General features: G+C 41.6%; 1 protein-coding gene and 1 non-coding gene across 2 annotated transcripts in view; both read left to right on the plus strand.

Annotated features, from left to right (window-relative positions):
- The window catches only part of SVEP1 (sushi, von Willebrand factor type A, EGF and pentraxin domain containing 1), a 184,789-nt gene that overhangs the window by 162,020 nt on the left and 2,148 nt on the right, over positions 1-20,621 (plus strand). Inside the window, exons 42-47 of the mRNA XM_046022808.1 lie at positions 3,246-3,419; positions 4,788-4,964; positions 8,875-9,045; positions 10,548-10,643; positions 12,423-12,518; positions 17,372-17,465. Of these exons, the coding sequence (XP_045878764.1) occupies positions 3,246-3,419; positions 4,788-4,964; positions 8,875-9,045; positions 10,548-10,643; positions 12,423-12,518; positions 17,372-17,465 (808 nt within the window). The remainder of the gene's footprint in view (positions 1-3,245; positions 3,420-4,787; positions 4,965-8,874; positions 9,046-10,547; positions 10,644-12,422; positions 12,519-17,371; positions 17,466-20,621) is intronic.
- Positions 17,676-17,782, plus strand: LOC123953654. Its single transcript, XR_006820917.1, has one exon. It is a non-coding gene; the product is annotated as a U6 spliceosomal RNA (small nuclear RNA).

Below are 20,621 nucleotides of genomic sequence, written 5' to 3' on the forward strand. Positions count from 1 at the left end.
CACGTGACATTTAGGGGTTCTAAAGACAATACTGATACCTCATAGTAACAATGTGGCCACATTTCCTTTATAAATCAGTGTTTCAATTTTAAAAATTTTTTTAATCATCTCCACAAACTGTGTGAGACTCTTTGACAGGCTTTCACCCAAGGGCACCAAACCAACAAACGGGTCAAAAACTGTTGTAGAGATTAATGATTAAAGTGGCATAGAGCACAAGATTACCGACTCCGGAATGGCAAACACTTTGTTAGAAATTAGTTAACTATTGAATTTATTTGCATTCTTTTTGTGGGCCCCCACCCAAATAATTATAAATTAGAAGACAGCCCTTCTACTTTTTGGTGATGGTACTAGCCAATACTGACGGTCTTTTATTTATTTATTTTTTTTACTGATGGTCTTTTAAAGTGTTGTCGCATCTGCCAAGTAAATGAATAGTTGTGGAATTTTGTATTAACTCATTTAATGAGAAAACCCAAGTTTATTTAGCAAGACAGGAGTTAATTCATATCAGTTTATTCCCAACACATGGTTCATATGATTCCTCTGCCAGAGACAATGTATAGTCGACCCCATAAACAACCCAGGTTTGAACTGGCCATGTCCACTTACATGGGAGGTTTGTTTCAATAAATACAGCACGGTACTAGAAATTTATTTTCTCGTTCTTATGATTTTCTTAATAACATTTTCTTTTCTTTGGCTTACTTTATTGTGAGAATACAGTATATAATACATATAACATTCAAAATATGTGTTAATCAGCTGTTTATGTCAACAGGCTCTTGGTTAGTTAAGTTTTGGGGGAGTCAAAAGTTATACATGGATTTTTGATGGCATGGAAAGTTGGCATCCCTAACCCCACGTTGTTCAAGGGTCAGCTGTAGTTAGATAAAGTAGTACAAGCCTATCAAAGTGGCAGGCTTTAAACATTTTTCTCATAATCCTGGGGAGTCGTCAGAGTTTCAACTTGCCTCTTAGGTTATCTGGTTAAGCAGCCTCTGAGATGAGTCAGCTGGTCTAGACTGCACTAAGTCAAGATCAGCTAGATTTATTTATCTTGCTAAATAAGTCAATAGGGGATGAGGAGAAGTGAAATGACCTGCCCAATACCATAAATTATGGCAAAGCTGACAGTAGGACTGGAGGAATGCAAGGCTTTGTTCACTGTGATTTTAACCATAGCTGGGGTAGATTAATGACTTGATTTTACATATACAGGTATTTTCATTTCTTAAAGGAGTATTATACAGCTGAAACTCAGTGGATAATATATGACTGTTTTTAGTTCTCAAAAACTTGTATAAATATTATACAGAAAAATATTTTTAAAAGCATGAGTAACATCTCAAGTCACAGAAAAGCATCATCCGGCATTATTGATTGTAGCTTTTTTTTTTTAAATCTCAGCTGTTCATGATCAAAAAATGCATGAACGTATTTGCTGGGAAGGAGAGAGGGGAGTGAAAAGGAAGCATGTATGTCTGGCATAGGAGCTCACCATGGTGTTGGTGAGGGAGCTGCTTCAGTTCTGTGGCAGGTTTTATTCAAACTACCATGATGATGGTTTGTATGGCTGCTCTCTCCAAAACGCAAGATAGTAATAAAAAGTTCTACATGAATCCTATTCTTTTTTTTTTCTAAGATTTTTTTTTTTTATTTGACAGACAGAGATCACAAGTAGGCAGAGACGCAGGCAGAGAGAGAGAGAGGAGGAAGCAGGCTCCCTGCTGAGTAGAGAGCCCGATGCAGGGCTTGATCCCAGGACCCTAGGATCATGACCTGAGCCGAAGGCAGAGGCTTTAACCCACTGAGCCACCCAGGCGCCCCTATTCTTTTCTTTTCCTTTTTTTTTTTAAAGATTTATTTATTTATATGAAAGAGAAAGAGAGAGAGAACAGGTGCATGAGGAGGAGGCACAGAGGGAGAAGGAGAGAGGATCTCCAGCAGGTACCTTGCTGAGCACGGAGCCCAGCGCAGGACACCATCTCAGGACCCTTAGATCACAACCTGCGCCGAAACCAAGGGCTGGATGCTCAACCAGCTGTACCACCCAAGCCCCCCTATACAAATCCTATTCTTTTATCTGTGGGTTTTTTTTTGTTTTCTTTCTAAATTATCAAAAATTAAATATATTGATATCTGTATCAACCTGTTTTCAGGGAAGTCTGTTCACTGTTAGATACAGATATCAATGTAGGTAATAATTTAGTAAATCATATAGGAATCTTTCAAATCAGGTTGCTCAGTATGAGCACTTTTCCCCCTCAGAAAATTTGTATTTTTTATATGCCTCAGGAAAACGTATAATAAAATATATAAAAATATCAACAGTTTTATCCCTGAGTGATGGCATTAAAACTATTTTCTTTTTGCTTATTTGCGTTTTCTAATTTTCTACAAAGAACTTGTACCATGTGTTTAATAATTTCGAAAGAAAAAGAAAAAAATCCCACAGTGCAGAATAGGATTTGCATTTTAACAATATCCCTAGATGCAGACTCCCCGCTGAACAGGAAGCCCACTGCGGGACACGATCCTGGGATTCCAGGATCATGACTTGCACCAAAGGCAGACGCTCAACCAGCTGAGCCACCCAGGCGCCCTCCCTACATGATTTCCATGCACATCAGTCTAGAAACATTGCCTTGGACCTATGGCTTTTAGCCTTTGGCACACTGGAGCATCCTACGGAGCTTTGAAAAATCCCTTGCCCAGATAAATCAGTTAAGTCAGAATCTCTGGGGGTGGGAACCCACATCAATATATTTTCAAAGCTCCCAGGTAATTCCAAGATCCATGATCCCGGTGTACGGAGTCCTTACCAGGCTGGCTGAAGCCGGGAGGAGTCAGTTAGCATCGAATCCACTGGTTCTCAAACCCTGAGTGAGCACTGGAAATCATATGGGGAGCTTCTAATACCAGAAGTTAGGCCACAACACAGAGATTGCAATTTATTTGGTCAGAGAGAGGGCTTGATCATTTAGATCCCCAGCATTATTAACAACGAAAGGTGACAATATAAACAAAGATAAATAGAGTCAACAGGAAAATACCATCTTTAATTGCCTACATGCCTGAAGTGAAACTTATACATGCTGGGATTTTTCAGGCGTATCCTTGTGTCTCACATAGGAGTAGGCGTCAATATTTTCTATGATGCACTGAGTAGCAATTGCAGCAGAGGAAGGAAAGAGGATTGGAAGAAGTATTTAATACGAGGCTTCGGTTTTTCTTTCTAGAGACCAGTTGTGAAGCTCCACTTGAGTTTCTGAACGGGGAAGCCGAAGTTGAAAACACCACTACTGGACCCCGGGTGCTGTATTCCTGCAACAGAGGGTACAGCCTTGAAGGGGCACCTGAGGCGTACTGCATGGAACACGGAGCTTGGAGCCATCCACTTCCTATTTGCAAACGTGTGTGTTGACTCTAGAGGTTTTGTCAGCTTCAGTTTCGTGATTAGTTTCCCTAATGTCTAAACACAGAGAAAACTCCACTGAGACTGGCCCAGAGAAAGCAATCTGTGCATCTCCAAACCAAATACTAAGATTTTATTTATTTATTTGAGAGATAGAGAGAGAGTGAGGCAGAGAGAGAGCGTGAGCAGGGGGAGGGGCAGAGGAAGAGGGAGAAGCAAACTTCCCACTGAGCAGGGAACCAGACCAACCCAGGATCCGGAGATCACAACCTGAGCCAAAGGCAGATGCTTAATCCACTTAACCTTAACCTATGGGATATTTTTAAAATCTATTCATATTATCTGAAATATCCAGTCTGAGAATCAGCTTTCATCAGATTCCTTGGATGATTACAAGCAGTCCAAGGCACTAATAAAAAAAATGTGGCTTAATGAAAAAATTTTGACCCAAATGTATAAGGAATTTATTTAAGGATGTGAAAAGGGTGAAGAAAGAATATATTAAGGTGCAATTTTAATACAATAAAATATGTATAAATGCAGTGAGTGAAGATAATTGGTTATAAACATTAGAATAAAAATAATAGTCACATGAAAGATCTAATTTGACAGAGTGCTGGTTATGTTTAAAGTATTATAGCACATTAAATGAGTCTATAGGATTCAACTGACCCCTGCTTCACTCATACAGACTTCTTTGAAGATCAAAAAAACAAAAACTGCGGAAATATGTTGATGTGTGCCACACACTTGCACTAAGAAATCCTGGTGCTGTAATCATTTTTTGTTTTTGCTTCAGATGTACAAAATGAGCCCATTTTTTTGAATAAGGCTTGCAAACTCTACAATTTAAGTTATACTATCCTGTTTAAGTAGTGTGAGTCTGAAGTTTAATTCAGCTCACTTAGAAAAGTCTGATGCTTCTCTGGGGCATCCTTCTGAAGGATGTTCAGTAAAAGAAAATAAAGTGACAAAGAGAAACATTTAATCTGCGTTCCTAATATTCTTCCAAAACCAAGGCAATGTTTAATGAACTCCCTGATTCCTAGCACACCTAGGAATGTGTGCTATGGCCCAGAGTTGGGCCATAATTTCAAACAACTATTTAATTTGCCATCTTAGAATTTTAGGACAAGGTGTTAGTGGTTGAATAATTGAGGTTTTCAGATCTGATCTGATCTTATCCTTAAAAATAATTTCATGCAGATGCAAAACATTTTTTAAATGTTTGAAGTTCTGTATTTTTAAGCCTCGTATGATCCTCACTGAGAACCCAACTCTAAAGGGCTCATCATACTCTGCCTTTAAAGAAATAAATTAAGAGAAGGAGAATATCAGTAAGCATTTTTTTTGTTCTGTTTAACAGCAAATCCATGCCCTGTTCCTTTTGTGATTCCCGAGAATGCTGTGCTTTCTGAAAAGGAGTTTTATGTTGATCAGAACGTGTCCATCAAGTGTAGGAAAGGCTTCCTGCTCCAAGGCCAAGGCATCATTACCTGTAACCCTGACGAGACGTGGACGCTGACAAGTGCCAAATGTGAGAGTAAGTAAATGGACAGGTGGATTCTAGTTCTTTTCATTAGTGCAGAACATTTTCTCATCCTTGTGAGATATTTTCCGTCAAGTAACTTAAATGTAGATATTGAGATCTCTGTCTTATGGTTATCAGCTTTTGTGTTGACAATTTTTAAAATTTAGAAAAAGAAAAAGATCTTTATGGGGCGCCTGGATGGCTCAGTCGGTTAAGCGGCTGCCTTTGGCTCAGGTCATGATCCCAGAGTCCTGGGATCAAGTCCCGAATCAGGCTGCCTGCTCAGTGCAGAGCCTGTTTCTCCCTCTCCCTCTGCCTGCTGCTCTGCCTACTTGTGCTCTCTCTCTCTGTCTAATAAATAAATAAAATCTTAAAAAAAAAATAATAAATCAGGGCACCTGGGTGGCTCAGTGGGTTAAAGCCTCTGCCTTCGGCTCAGGTCATGATCCTAGGGTGCTGGGATCGAGCCCCGCGTCGGGCTCTCTGCTCCGCAGGGAGCCTGCTTCCTCCTCTCTCTCTGCCTGCCTCTCTGCCTAGTTGAGATTTCTCTCTGTCAAATTAATAATAATAATAAATTAATTAATAAATTTTTTAAAAAGATCTTTGAATTCCAAACAGAAAAAGAAAAAACTAGGGGCACCTGGGTGGCTCAGTGGGTTAAGCCTCTGCCTTCAGCTCAGGTCATGATCTCAGGGTCTTGGGATTAAGCCCCACATCGGGCTCTGCTCATCAGGGAGCCTGCTTCCCCCTCTCTCTCTGCCTGCCTCTCTGCCTACTTGTGATCTTTCTGTCAAATAAATAAATAAAATCTTTTAAAAAAGAAAAAAGAAATAAAAAGAAAAAACTTTCCAGAAGTAGGCTGAAACCTACTTGGCCAGGATTCACTGAACAGATTTTCAAAACATGTTCTTCTAGGAACAATCAAAATATTAAATCTAAAATATATTTTCTTCCAGGGCACCTGGCTGGCTCAGTTAGTAGAGCATGCAGCTCTTGATCTCAGAGTCATGATCTCGAGCCCCAGGGTGAATGTAGAGATTACTTTAAAAAAACAAAATACATATTCTTCCCATATCCAAGAGTCCCCAAACTATCCTTTAACAGGCTATGGATGCTTTGCCATACAAAAATGATTCCACAGTGGTTCTCAAACTTGAACTACCTAGAAGACTTGTTTAAAACAGGTTCCTGGGCTCCTCCTTTGAATGTCTGGTTCAGTAGGCTGGGATGAGGCCTGAGAATTTGTATTTCTAACAAGGTCCCAGGTGTTGCTGCAGATGCCGGTCCTGGAACCACAATTTGAGAACCTCTGGCCTAGCACCATTTTGATACAGAACACAGAATCTGGCAGCATCACTTGCTGCCTTGTGGTAACTTAAAACTTCTGCCTGCCCAACATCCCGCCCTCCAGCTCCCTTGTTGTCCAGGCTACTCCCTCTGCAGCAGTTAACAAACATTCATTGAGTCTAGCCAGATGCAGGACACTGGGCCGCGTAGTCTGAGAATATATCATGCCTGCGATGACCATTTTCAGAACTCTTGCCCTCCAGTTAAGAAGAAAAGTGTATGTGAAGGCCACGGGGATTGTGGAGTCAGAGAAGACCTGGGTTTGAATTCTGTCCTCAAAGCTTTCTAAGTCGAAACTTATGCCTGTGCCCTAGCTTCTCTGGACCTTCGGGCTCTTGTGTGTTAATGGCCCGATAACACCTGTCTTACAGGTTTGTTTTGAAGAATCAGTGAGTCGGTGTATTTCCTCCTGCTGTGTCTCCTGATAGGAGGAGATACACCAACAGCCCAAGTGTCTGAATTGCCAACCAGCAGCCTACCACAGCCTTAGAATTTCGATTTTACTCCAGCAAATATATACTATACGTTTAGCCTTATAAAATCGACTCCAAGCAAAATGGGAAGAACTGCGTATGCGTAAGCGTTGACCAGCTGCCTGAACTACGGCAGGCCAAGGGCCCTGATCCTGCGCCCATATCCGCATGATGGTCTCGGCATCCTGAGACGTACCACGCAGAGCCCGGGACGTGGAGTGAGAAGAGACATGCGCTGTGGGGCGTGTTTCATTCTTCCTCTGTGTTCTTGAGAGGCTCAGGGGTTGCCTGGGAGAGGAGACAGTTTCTACCCTTGTTGGCTCTCCTCAATCCCTCTTTTGCATTTTTTATTACACAGAAAGCCTCTGGCTTAGAAGACAATCTCTTCACTGAGGGACATGAGCAACAACTTACCTCTTTTCACCTCGTCCTAATATTTATTTTTACAGATCAGTGATTAAAATTTATCATGTTTGGGAATCACCTGGGGAGGGTGGGTAAGATCCAGACTCACAAACGAGAAACTCCTGAAAGTTTCACTTTCAGCAAAAACCCAAGGTGATTCCGGTATAGGTCCTCTGAGATCCGTGCTTTGGTCACTTCAGGAAACCAGCCATCAGCTTGCCGTGACCTTTCTACCGGCTGCTCCCCCAGCCTGAAAGCTCTTTCCCTCTGATCCACTCAAGCTCTATGGCCTAGTCCAAATGCCGCCTTCACTGTGATTTGTACCCTGACAATCCTGAGTATAATCAGTCACATTCACCTTGATTTTCCTGTAGGAGAGTATCCAGCTCTTTTTAAGTTGTCCATCATTCTGCTCCTTGTCTGAACAAAGGGACAGCATTTTCTTCGTTGGTTTCTTTCCAGTTTCTGAGCCACAGAAGGCATTAGTACATATTTGATATCTGACTCACTGAATTAACATTTGTAACTACCTTGAAGGAAAAGAAAATTTAGAAAAATCATACACATTGGTCATCCCCTCTGACAAGTTCTTCATAGTATTATGACCACCAAGTGACCTTTTCGACTTCACGGAGAGTCATCCAAAAGTTAGACTTACTCTAACAGGATGCTGACTGGAATCCCAGCTCCAGTCCAGGCCTTGTCTGGTGAGCCCCCCCCCCACCCCCCATTCACTCTAGTTATCTCAAGGCTTCTCGAGGCAAAATTAGTTATAAAGCTTTTTATTTAAATATACAGTACATGTCGCTTCTAAAAGAGGATTGTCATTCAATCTCCCATATTTTGAAAGCAGAGAGTCCCTGGGTTACTGTCTTGAAAAGAAGGAAACTGATGTGAAGCCTTGAAACCTTGAATGTCATAAACCTCATCAAAGTGTGTAAACTGAGTCCAGACCGCCTAAAGAACTTCTCATTTACTCACTTTTTGAACGTCTCTCGAGAGCCCACTGCTTACAGGATGCTATCTTCGGTCTTTTTTTTTTTTTTTTTAAGATTTTATTTATTTATTTGACAGACGGAGACCACAAGTAGGCAGAGAGGCAGGCAGAGAGAGAGGGGGAAGCAGGCTCCCTGATGAGCAGAGAGCCCACTGTGGGGCTCCATCCCAGGACCCTGGGAGCATGACGTGAGCTGAAGGCAGAGGCTTAACCCACTGAGCCACCCAGGCACCCCACCAATACCATGGTCTTGATGGAATTTGCACTACTGCAGTTCATGAGCTTTACTCTAAAACAATAGACTTCAAATAACCCCTGTGCTTCTTCCCTTCTGATTTGATCAGCATCCTGCATGAATGTTCTCTTGGAAGCTATCTCTTTGGCAATCCACAGAAGCTCATTCTTGGGCTCCTCGAGACTTCTTGCTTGATAAAAACAAAACAACAACAACAACAAAACAGCTCAGGTTCAGCCTTTGAATCAAAAGATAAAACCTTTGATCCTGCACATCTCATTTTTTCTATACAGCAGCAGATTATACTTTTAGTTCCTAGTATCTAGTATACAGGTGAAAAGGTAACTTTATATATTTTATCTTTGCTCTTTAAATCAATCCAGTCTTGGAGAGGAGACTGTGTTCTCTTCCGACCACTCGCTGGGTTAGTAGCACAGGCTTCATCGTGGTTCTGTTTTCCTGTAGAAATATCCTGTGGTCTGCCTGCTCACGTAGAAAACGCTATTGCTCGAGGCATACATTACCAGTATGGGGACGTGATCACCTACTCGTGTTACAGTGGATACATGCTGGAGGGTTCCCTGAGGAGTGTTTGCCTGGAGAACGGAACCTGGACATCGCCTCCTGTTTGTAGAGGTAAGGGAATCTTTGAATGGCTATTTCTCAGAGAAGCGGTAGGGAAATGCGAATAAAGTCTGATAAGGCCAACAGCTATATGCATGAATTATTACTTCTCCTTGGCTTTAAATTTTCTCTTGACATCTATGTCATTTTCCTTAACTTTATGGGTTTGAGTTTTGAAAGCTTTCACATGGAACTCTGGCCGAGCACACGGCCCCTTCCTGAGTCGATCATGGGTCTCAGTCCAAGTGTTCTTCCAGAGTATTCTCCAGCTGCTAGGGGAGCTGTGTCATGTGTGAGCCCGGAGGGCCCTTCTTGGACAGTCAGGTCGTTTGAACAGATTCCACTCCCATCCTGGGCAGACCCCTAGCCCTGCTAGAGATGGGGTAGCCTGCCCCGTAGCCAGAGTAAGACACAAGGCGTACTGGGCAGCCCCGGGGTCTCCTGGGCCATGCTGGGGGCTGGTGACAAGCTGGTGACAAGCACTCCATGCTCACACCAGCACCACTGTCCCTTCACTTGCTGGATTGAATTTGCCAACCCAAGGATGAATTTTGTGTGTGCGGTCCATAAAATCTTCTTGGGAGAACAAGGGAACAAGGTTCTGTGCTTAAAATTCTGCAAAATTGAAAGAGGTACATAACAAGGCATCCCAATGGGTCCTAAAATTTACACCTTTCTAATAGAACAGGATTCTTTCTTACAAACCATAATGATTGGTCCAGTCTACAAATACTTACTGTAAGTCAAGAGCTATGCTTGTGAACAAGAACTGAAAGAAAAATCAAACTGTTGAGTGCATTGTCCACATGGCCACATGGGCCCTGGTGAGATTTGGACTGGGGTTGAAAGGGCCAGAGTATTTAATGACCCATCAGGGCTGGGAGAATTGAGGAAATCCATGAATGAATGGCATGAGCCTCAAAAGAGGCAAGGGTGATTGCAGGAAAAGGGAGATAAATTGTCTAAAAGCAACAGTGAGAAACGAGATCACTAACACATGGGGTGTAGGAGAATGAGAGGGCTGCGGAGGAAGTGCCACTTCCTAGAGCGGCCCACTTCAAATCAGAAGTCAAATGAGAGCCTGTCTGCTGGCTGGCTTGCTTGTTCCTCCATGTGCTTATCTTAAGACACTCAGTGACAGTGGCAGCACCAAAGAGCTGTTGCCCATCAGGGGCACCTTGGGAAGGACATTCTCAGATCTTCTGGAAGAGGCTTTTCCCCTGGTCCAGACCAAAAGAGATGACCTTCTGTCTAAACCACCTTGTCCCTTCTGCTCTGAGTCCCCGATTATTAAAACTTTGAAAGCCACATTCTGAGAACCACCCAAGCTTATTTATGCCCCTTTCTGAGAGCCCTCACATTTGTCCGTGACTGAATCTTGAGATTTGGTTTTGTTTCTCTTCTGTAAGTCTTGACTCTAGGAAGTGTTATGAAATGTAAGTAAGGAATCCTATTTTCCAACAAGTACACTTCCATAATTCTCTGGGTTTATGATCCGTCTGCTTCTTTTCTAGCTGTCTGTCGATTCCCATGTCAGAATGGAGGGATCTGCCAACGTCCCAATGCTTGTTCCTGTCCAGATGGCTGGATGGGGCGCCTCTGTGAAGAACGTGAGTCTGTCCTCAAACCTTCCATGTTATGTCCTTAAACCTTACTTTGAGTCCTGATAATTTGCCTGGAAGCTGCCAACTCAGGGGAGTTACTAGGAACTGGCTTTACTGTTAGAAGGAATTCATTTGCTTAAATCCTGCAGCAGGCAAGAGGGCCTGGGGTCGGTCCGAATATGTCTATTATTTGCCAAAGATCTAGACTATAAGTGACCTTGAAAATACAGTGATCACAATCCAGCCAGAGCCATCTCCACATGCCTTCTGTCACAAATTCCCAGGAATCCTCTTGAGAAGGACCTTATAATAGAGGTTTTCCTGGCCTCTATCTTCTGTATCTCAAATCCATTTATATGCTATGCCTCTCATTGCTGTAGCTGGGAAAAATTGATGACATTGCATAATGCTATACTTTTATGTAGTATTGGCAGCCCACCATTCACTCTTTTAGGGGTGGTTCTTCCCAACTAAGAAAATAGGGGAAGGTGGCACTCCAGTACCTAGACAATGCTTAGTAAATTGATGGAATTTTGATCCTTATGAAAATATGTTTGAATTTGAATATTCAGGAGAATGGAAATAAGTGGTTTTAAACTGTTTTTTATGTCTAAACTATACGTTGTTTCAGTATCTTAAAAATATATATAAGGATAAAATGATTTCATATTGCATTGGGAGTGGTGTCCGCAGATCACCTTAAGAGTCATTTGGGTGACGGCCATTGGTCTGTATCAGTTTTCTTGAAGGCCAGACATGGTATAAGAGATTCTAATACTGTTTTAAGTGTAATTCTTGCAACTAATCTGGAAAGGAAAATACACAATGGAAATAAATTTGGCTGCTAACAACTCACCAAAGCAAGTATTCTCACAGTGATTAAGAAAGAAGAGAAATTATGTTTTTTCTTCCCTCTTCTCCCCAATCATTCCTTTCCATTTAGGGCTTCCAAACTTGACCTGCTATAATGCTAGGAGTTCAAAGACCAGGGAACCATTTTCCCTGGGGGTCTATAGCCGAGGTTGCTGAGCATGCGGCCACCCTCCTTCATCAGACCAGGACTTCCCAAGCTTTAATGTGTGTACAGACCACCTGCGAGATGTCCAATGCAGATTCCAGTTCAGTAGTTCTGGTTTGGGACCTGAGATTCCACATTTCCAGCCAACTCCTAGGTCATGCCGGTGCATGAATTGTTCTTCGAGCAGCAAGCCCAGAGACTATCCCACTCCTTTTAAACAGATTGTTCCTCTTTAAAGAGCTCAGTATTTTCTAGGAAGAAGGATTGGAGGGTGTAATGGAGGCCTGATTCAGTCCTCTGATCCTAGGAAATAAAGGGTGAGTTGTCCCATCACTGCTGATGTGTTGCCAAAACCGGCCTACAGGATAGCCCCTCAGACCCCATTCATACCTTTAATTCAAGCAGTGAGAGAGCCTCGAGACAGCCAAACCCTCTTGAGCACTTCACGTAATTTGAAGAGGAAATTTGAAATGATAATAAGTGGAGAACATTCTGCTTATTCTGTGAAGAGAAAGCAAAGCACTTAGCAGACATCGATTACGGAATATCCTCGCTGAAAGTACATTTGGCACAGAGTCATTTCGTGAGGCTGAAGGTCCACCCTTGCTTTCCTGACGGTATTTACTGATTACTAAACAGAACACATCCAGGGAGACATATCTGGTGGGTCATTCAAGGATTTCCTCCTCCTGGAAAATGTTTTTTGAACACTCGAACATGTCTAAGTGTGTGTATTTTGATTAAATTTGTTTTGGTCTCCTTTCCAGCAATATGCATTCTCCCCTGTTTGAACGGTGGGCGCTGTGTGGCCCCTTATCAGTGTGACTGCCCACCTGGCTGGACGGGGACCCGCTGTCATACAGGTAGGCCTTCTCTCGCAGTTTGTTTTCTTGTTCACTTGGCTCCATGAAGCCCTAGAGGACAGTGTGAGCGTGACTCAGAATCAGAGGTGGCAGGGAAACAAAATGATGCCAGAGTCACTCAGGAATCCCTCAAGATGGTCTCTCGGATGACGGTCTCAATGCTGAGCTCTGTGACTGCTTCAGAGGCACCTGTCAGGGTCGAGAACCAAAGACAGGAATCTCAGTCAGCTCAGTCGTCATCCTTCTTCGTGTCATCTGCTCTGCTTTGCAGAATGTCAAGAAAACATGCGGAGGTTCAGAAGAATATTTATTTTAATCTCTATGCAACTAAATTACTAACTTCATGGTAACTATTCTGTAAGAACAAGGCTCTGAATCATCACCATTTAAGTTAAATCAAAGAGATGGTTCCTTCATACACAGCAGTAACAAACTGTTGATTAACTGGGGACAGACACATCCCCTTAACCACACTTACCTATCTCAAATATGACCTCTACTCCTCTGTACTTTGAGGTCTTAACTGTTGGGTTACCCATCTGTCCTTGACCCCAGTAGATGACACACTGTTTGGGGACAGGGTGTCTCTTTGTGGTCATTATATGCCAGTACCTAAAGTAGTGTACCTGAAATATGTACCTAAAATATGTACAATAGGTTTCTCATGTGGAAGAAATGAATCAGTCTAAAATGACAGATTTGGACCTTCTTAAAGTCTGATATTTTTAGGTAACTATTAAAAGAAGACAACTCGCTGTATTTATTTGGTATTCATTCTAGCACTCCACTGTTTTTCTTGTAAACAATATTATACCATCTCTCTGATGGGGTAAGACATCAAGTAGAATAGGCATGTTGGCACCAGAGCTTGTCATAAGCTCGAGGGTCAAGGGCCCATATAATTTAGCTTTCAAACTAGGACATTTCTGAGAGTGAAGGGGTACAATTGACAAGTAATCTAAGGAAATGGGAGTGCCACGTACTGTCACAGGCAAGATCAGATGTGTTGTCCCCGTACCCCTGAAACAGCCATCCATGAATGTAGAAAAGGAAAAATCTACAGGAGGTTAATTGCTAAGCCCTTATTCGAAACTCTAAAAGCAATCAATAGAGTGTCTATTTGCAACAGACCCACTTGGAGGTTTATCTGCCTTTCCCAAATTGAAGTCACTTGCAAACGCTTCTGGCCGTGGCCCAGCCATCTTACTTTGCGGGCGGTGGCCCTGCTTTTCCAGGGGGAGGCACCCTTGATTCTCCCGCTCTGCCCTCTGAGATTCCCAGTATCAGCACCTTTCTGTTTCTCCTGCACAGTACCTCCCCCATCCTACTCTGTCCCCACTGTCACCAGCTAGTAAAATATCTCTCCTTGGAATCACCGTCGGGGTCGACTGCTTGATCTTCCCATCCCTCCATTTCCAAGCTAAACATCATGATGGACTCCTTTTGGTGTACATTTTTGCCCTATTTCAGAACCTAAAATGGCTCCCTGTTGTCTCCACATCCAGCTTAAATTTTCAAGCACAGATTCTTCTGACTTCCGAGGCTCTGCTTGGACTAGCTGCCACACACCTGGTAAAACTCAGCGTTCATCCAGCCAATCACACCCTGTCCCCTGCAGTGATGGCTTTCTCATTCCCCCATCGCTCAGCACCAACCTATGGTTTCCCTCTTTTCCCTACCTCTTCAAACCTTACCCAACCTCACAAACCCTGCCCAAGTTTCCTCTTGTCTCCAAACTTGCTTTATACCACAATAATCTATTTTCTAACGTCCCATTTCTATACCTGAAACACAGGCACAAACATGCAGTTTAAAGCTCTGTTGATCTATTTGTATTTCTTTTAGCTCCTTGGCTCCCTAACTGGCGTTAGCTCCCCAATGCTGAGCCACATAGTGCTCCTTTCCTGTAGTGGCTGCCTCAGCACACATCCCGCTCACACGTCCTATATCCTAAGAATACCGCTGCGTATGATACGGGAGCTCCTGCTCTCCAGAATTTAATCTAGAAAAACAGACTGGCCTATAAGCAGATAACTAGAGGCTAGCCACATTCTCTGAAAGGGGTCATGACAACAGTGAGGGTAGGTACATTAGCCAAGTGGAGACATTCCGAAGCCTTCGTAAGCATAGAATCAGAAGAGCAAGAGTAGCCACCAGAGGAAGATCATTCTACTCAAGGGCATGGAAGCATAACACAAGTGTGTTCAGCATAGGAGAACTGAAGCCATAAAGGGAACGTAGGGGCGTGACTGGAAATGGAGCCATCAGGATGGGCAGAGCCAGAGAAGGACACGTGCTGTGTGCCAAGTTCAAGATGCTGGATTATGGGGGCGCCTGGGTGGCTCAGTTGGTTAAGCGACTGCCTTCAGCTCAGGTCATGATCCCAGAGTCCTGGGATTGAGTCCCGCATCGGGCTCCCTGCTCCTTGGAGAGTCTGCTTCTCCCTCTGACTTTCTCCCCTCTCATGCTCTCTCTCACCGTCTCTCTCTCAAATAAATAAAATCTTAAAAAAAAAAAAAAAAAAAGATGCTGGATTATGTCCTGTGAGCAACAGAAGCCACGGAAGGATTTTAAGCAGGAAAATCATGTGATGAGATTTCTTTTTTTTTAGAAAAGTGATTGTGGCAGCCGTATGGAAAATGGCAGAAAGCAAGACTTACAATTGGGAGTCCACTTAAGAAAACAAAACAGAATTGGCAAGATGCAATGAAGTCTGGAAAAATGTTAACTGAGAAGGGGGGTGGGTTGAGAGAAGTTGGGGAGGTGACTCACTACTTGGCTTTAGATTTCTTAAGGGAGTAAAAGTCTGAGATGAGTCAATACCGATACATGTTTTGGGTCCCTGAGGGGAAGGTGCTGCCATTTACTGAGATAGAGAACCCAAGAGGAGTGTATTTGAAGGTACAGATGAGGAGTTAAGTTTGTACGTGCTGAGTTTGAGGACCCTGTGAAACATACAAGGGAGACATCTGATAAGCAGTCGAATGATGGTTTGGGTTCCCAGAAGATACATCTAGATTGAAGAGAGCAATATGTAAGTCATCACTGGGAAACATTCATGGAGAAAAACATAAGATCATACAGAAAGCACATCGCATGAAAAGGTAGCCCAAAATGGAACACTGGGGGCATGAGTGTTATAGGGAAGAGGAGGTGTTAAGCTATTAGGCAAGGAAGTGAAATGAATTTGTTAGTACAGTTGGAAACCACTGAATCATCATGCTACTGAAAAGGAGTGGGGCTCCTGGATGACTCCGTCAGTTGAACGTCGGACTCTTGATTCCAGCTCAGGTCATGATGTCAGGGTTGTACGATCGAGCCCCACATCAGGCTCTGCACTCAACATGGAGTGTGCTTGAGAGTCTCTCTCCCTTTCCCTCTGCCCCTCCCCCGACTCATGCATCCTATCTCTCTGAAATGAGTAAGTAAATCTTTTTAGAAAAGGGAAGAAAAAGGAGCAATTTTTTTATTAGTGAGCAGAATCTGTGGAGAGTTAGTTTTTAATGATTGGATTTTATTTTTGCTATTTTTCATCCTGGGCTTTGATTCATAATTCCCTCTTTATTGTGTGGCAGATACATGCATTCTCTTGGCCCACTCCTACTCTTTAACTCCCCATGGGAGCTCTCCAAGGGTGAGGACAGGGTTGTTGGTTTTTTTCCCCATCTCTTCCCGCCCAGTGCTTGCTTGTCCGGCTGGAAGAACTATTAAAGAAATGACATTTACTTCTATATCACCTAAGATGAGTTTTTCCTCTGGGAAACCTACTTTTCCGTGTGATACTGAGGCTGAAACGTTTCTGATTTCCAGCCTTCTTTCAACAGAAATTTTATTTTCTTCCTCAAGGAAGTTCTTCTTTTTCTTTGCTATGTTAAACTTGTGGGTTTTAGGTCTTCGTCGGCTTTTAGCATCCGCAAGTTTTTTAACAGGTAGGTACATGCAGTTGAAGAGTGTGGTTATGACACCGTGCATTTGTGGGAAAGATGCCTAGATAATAAACCTTTGGGTGTTCACTCAGGGCTTTATCTGTGGCTAACTTTTAGTTCTATCCCAGGTTCTGTAATTCCAGTTAAAGACTGTAAAAGCCATAAAATGTGTTTTCTAGCAAATACAAAGAACTTCTGAATCATCTCCTGTTTTTATTTATTTGTTTTGCTTTTTGTTATTTTAAATAATCAATATGTCTGATAGATTATCTTAAGAGTTGGTGTCTGGGGACGCCTGGATGGCTCAGTTGGTTAAGCGGCTGCCTTTGGCTTGGGTCATGATCCCAGCATCCTGGGATCGAGTCCCACATCGGGCTCTTTGCTCGGCGGGGAGCCTGCTTCTCCCTCTGCCTCTGCTTGTGCACACTCTCTCTCTCTCTCTGACAAATAAATAAATGAAGTCTTTAAAAAATAAATAAAATATTTAAAAAAAAAGAGTTGGTGTCTGATATAATGACTCAATCAGTCATAGAATTCACTGCTAGTTCTCGCAAGTGAGATAGTCTAATTGAGCATCTGAAATATTTGCAGTTCAAAACCGTATGTGTCAAATTGGTCGCATAGAGAATAAATGAGAAAAATCAGTGGACTTAATGTTATCAGCCAAGGTTTCAATACACAGGTGTAGGACTTGTCCTAAGCTTAAATATGAGAAAGGACTGGCTTGGAGGGAAAAAGGGAAAGGGTGGTGTCACATAACGACATGCGGTCAAATAAAGTGGCAGAAATGTGTAATGCAGATTGTCGGTGGGGAGCGGCAGTGGCTAGAGCAGAAAGCACAGTGAGATCTTATTCTGTGTACGTTTGCAGAACATCTTCCAACTGGCTTAGTATAAATTAAATAAATGCATGAACTTTTCATCCCAGCTGTTTGCCAGTCTCCCTGCTTAAATGGTGGAAAATGCGTAAGACCAAACCGGTGTCATTGTCTCTCAGCTTGGACAGGACATGACTGCTCCAGGTAAGATAATTGAAAATGAATATTTATCTACAACACAAAGAGGTCAAAACTCAAGGGACATTTGTCCCAAGAGCCAGAAGGTAACTCTGGTTTAAGTATAATCCTCTTACATCCGAAAATGTCCATCTTCAGATACTCTCTAAATGTGAACCAGAGCCAACACAAAGAAATATTAGTTAAGAAAACAATATCTCAAAAATAAATAATCTTTTGCTCACTTTGGCAGCATGTAAACTAAAATTTGAACAATGCAGAGAAGGTTAGCATGGCCCCTTTAAAAGGATGACATGCAAATTCATGAAACATTCCGTATTTTTCCACAAAGAAAGGTTTAATTAAACAAATAAACTGCCCTCTTGAACAGAAGAGTGCATCATTCGTGTGTAAGGATGTAAAATAAATAATAAACCCAATACATTGTATTGATGTTCACTTGCATTCCTGATTACAATAGAAAATGGTATGGAAATTGATAAGAAATGTTTGTTTTTAAAGTCAAAAATCTTGTTTCATATTTCTAGTGTATATATATGCAGTATTTAATTGACTAACAAAATTTATGTAAAAATACGTCTGTCAGTTGGTTTCTCATTTCTAACCAAATAAATATCATAGTTGAGAAAAGATTATCACAAAAATAACTCTAAGGGAAAATGATTAAATATAATTTAAACTTTTTTTTACTGAAGTATATTTGACATCCAGTATATTAGTTTCAAGTATACAACAAATGATTTTATATATATATATCAAAATGATTATCACAATAGATCTAATTAGATCCATCTAATAGATCCATCACCACACATTTACAAAATGTTTTTCTCCTGATTAGAACTTAAAAGATTTATTCTCCTAGCAGCTTTCAAATATGCAGTGCAGTGTTGTTAACTGTAGTCACCCTGCTGTACGTGACATCCCTGTGACTTAGTTATTTCATAACTGAAGTTTGCACCTTTTGACTCCTTTTTCACATTTCGCCCACCCCCCCACTTCCTGCCTCTGGCAACCACCAGTCTGTTCTCTGTACCTATGAGGGTTTTTTTTTTTTTGGTTGGCTGGTTATTTTGAGTGAGACCTTACGGTATTTGTCTTTCTCTGTCCAACTTATTTCCCTTAGCATAATGCCCCTGGGGGCCATCCACGTTGTTGTCAATGGCAAGATTACATTTTTTTAAATGGCTGAATAATATTTCTGTGCATGTATGTGTGTGTGTGTGTGTGTGTGTGTGTGTGTGTGTCACATTTTCCTGATCTGTTCATCCGTCAGTGGACCTCAGGTTGTTTTCACATCTTGTCTATTGTAAATAATGTTGCAATGAACATGGTGGTACAGACATCTTTTCAAGTTAGTGTTTTCATTTTCTTCAGAAAAATGCCCAGAAGTAGAAGAACTCCTGGGTTGTGTGGCAGTTCTATTTTTAATTTTTTGTTTTTTTGAGGAACCTCTGTACTGTTTTGCATAGTGGCGGTACTGATTTCCATTCCCACCAACAGTGCATTAATGTTTTCTTTTCTCCACATTCTTGCCGAAATTTGTTATTTCTTATCTTTTTGTTAATCACCATTCCAGCAGGTGTGAGGTGATACCTCATTGTGGTTTTGATTTGTATTTCCCTGATGACTGAGGATGTTGAGCATCTTCTCATGTGTCTCTTGGCCATCTGGATGTCATCTTTGGAAGAATGTCTACTCAAACCCTCTGCCTGTTTTTTAATCTAATTGTTTGGATTGTTTTTTGGTTTTGGGTTTGGGTTTTGTTTGTTTTTGCTATTGGGTTCTATAAACTCTCTATATTTTGGATCGTAATCCCTTATCAGATCTATGATCCCATTCAGTAGGCTGCCTTTTCATCTCGTTGTTGGTTTCCTTTGCTGCACAGAAGCTTTTAGTTTGATGTAGACCCACTTGTTGATTTTTGCTTTTGTTGCCTTTGCTTTTGCTGTCAATCCAAAAAATTGATCACCAAGACCAATGTCAAGGAGCTTGCCACCTATGTTTTCTTCTAGGAGTCTTATAGTTTCAACTCTTATATCCAAGTCTTTAATCCATTTTGGGTTAATTTTTATGTATGATTTAGAAAGTAGGGGACACCTGGGTGGCTCAGTTGGTTAAGCGTGTGCTTTCGTCTGCTTCCAGCTCAGGTCATGATCCCAGGGTCCTGGGATCGAGTCCCGCATCAGGCTCCCTGCTCAGTGGGGAGCCTGCTTATCCCTCTCTCTCTGCCTGCCGCTCCCCCTGCTTGTGCTCTCTCTGTCTCTCTGTCAACTAAATAAAATCTTAAAGAAAAAAGTGGTCCACTTTCCTCCTTTTTCATGTGGCTGTCCAGTTTTCCCAACACCATTTGTTGAAGAGATTATCCTTTCCTCGGTGTATATTCTTGGCTCCTTTGTCATAAATTAATTGACCATCTATGCATGGGTTTTTCCTGAGTTCTTTATTCTGTTTCATTGATTTACGTGTCTGTTTTTATGCCAACACCATACTGTTTTGATTACCATAGCTTTGTGATATAATTTGAAATCAGAGAACATGACGCCTCTAGCTTTGTTCTCCTCTCTTTTTAAATTTCAGGAATTGTCAGACACACTGCACCATGCAGTGGATAAAGTATTTTCAATACTGTAGCACTGTCCTCACAAACATTGAAAAGGTGGAATATTAGCGGCTCTATTTTAAGACTTCAGTATATGTTATTGTATTATATCACTTAGAATTGTATTATGTCTATTCCATCTTATAGTAATCATTAAAAACAAATGGATATTTTCATATTCACCTTAAAAAGCAGGAAATTCAGTTAACTAAAAACAACTTTAATTTTTCCACTTCCTTTCATTTCATCATGATTAGAAACTTGCAAAGGCAAAAATTTAAGTACAAATTTCATTTTAAAAAAATCACTCTTGGTGCCAAGTGCCTTGAAGATGAATTTCTTCACATCATCCCATGTATATGCCATCTTTGCAGACAGAAAACATAAACCCCAAAGAGGGAATTTGGATTGTATATGTAGAAGCTTCCAAGATAAAAATAATAGTTTTATGTGAGAGCAGAGTTGAAAGAATTTAAGAAAATGAAAATCAAACTGGAATGGATTTCTGGGGAGAAAAGAAAAGAAGAGAGAGAGAAAAAAAGATTAAAGGAATAAGAATG

Source organism: Meles meles, chromosome 11, assembly GCF_922984935.1.
Source record: "Meles meles chromosome 11, mMelMel3.1 paternal haplotype, whole genome shotgun sequence".
In the NCBI taxonomy this organism is placed as follows: domain Eukaryota; kingdom Metazoa; phylum Chordata; class Mammalia; order Carnivora; family Mustelidae; genus Meles; species Meles meles.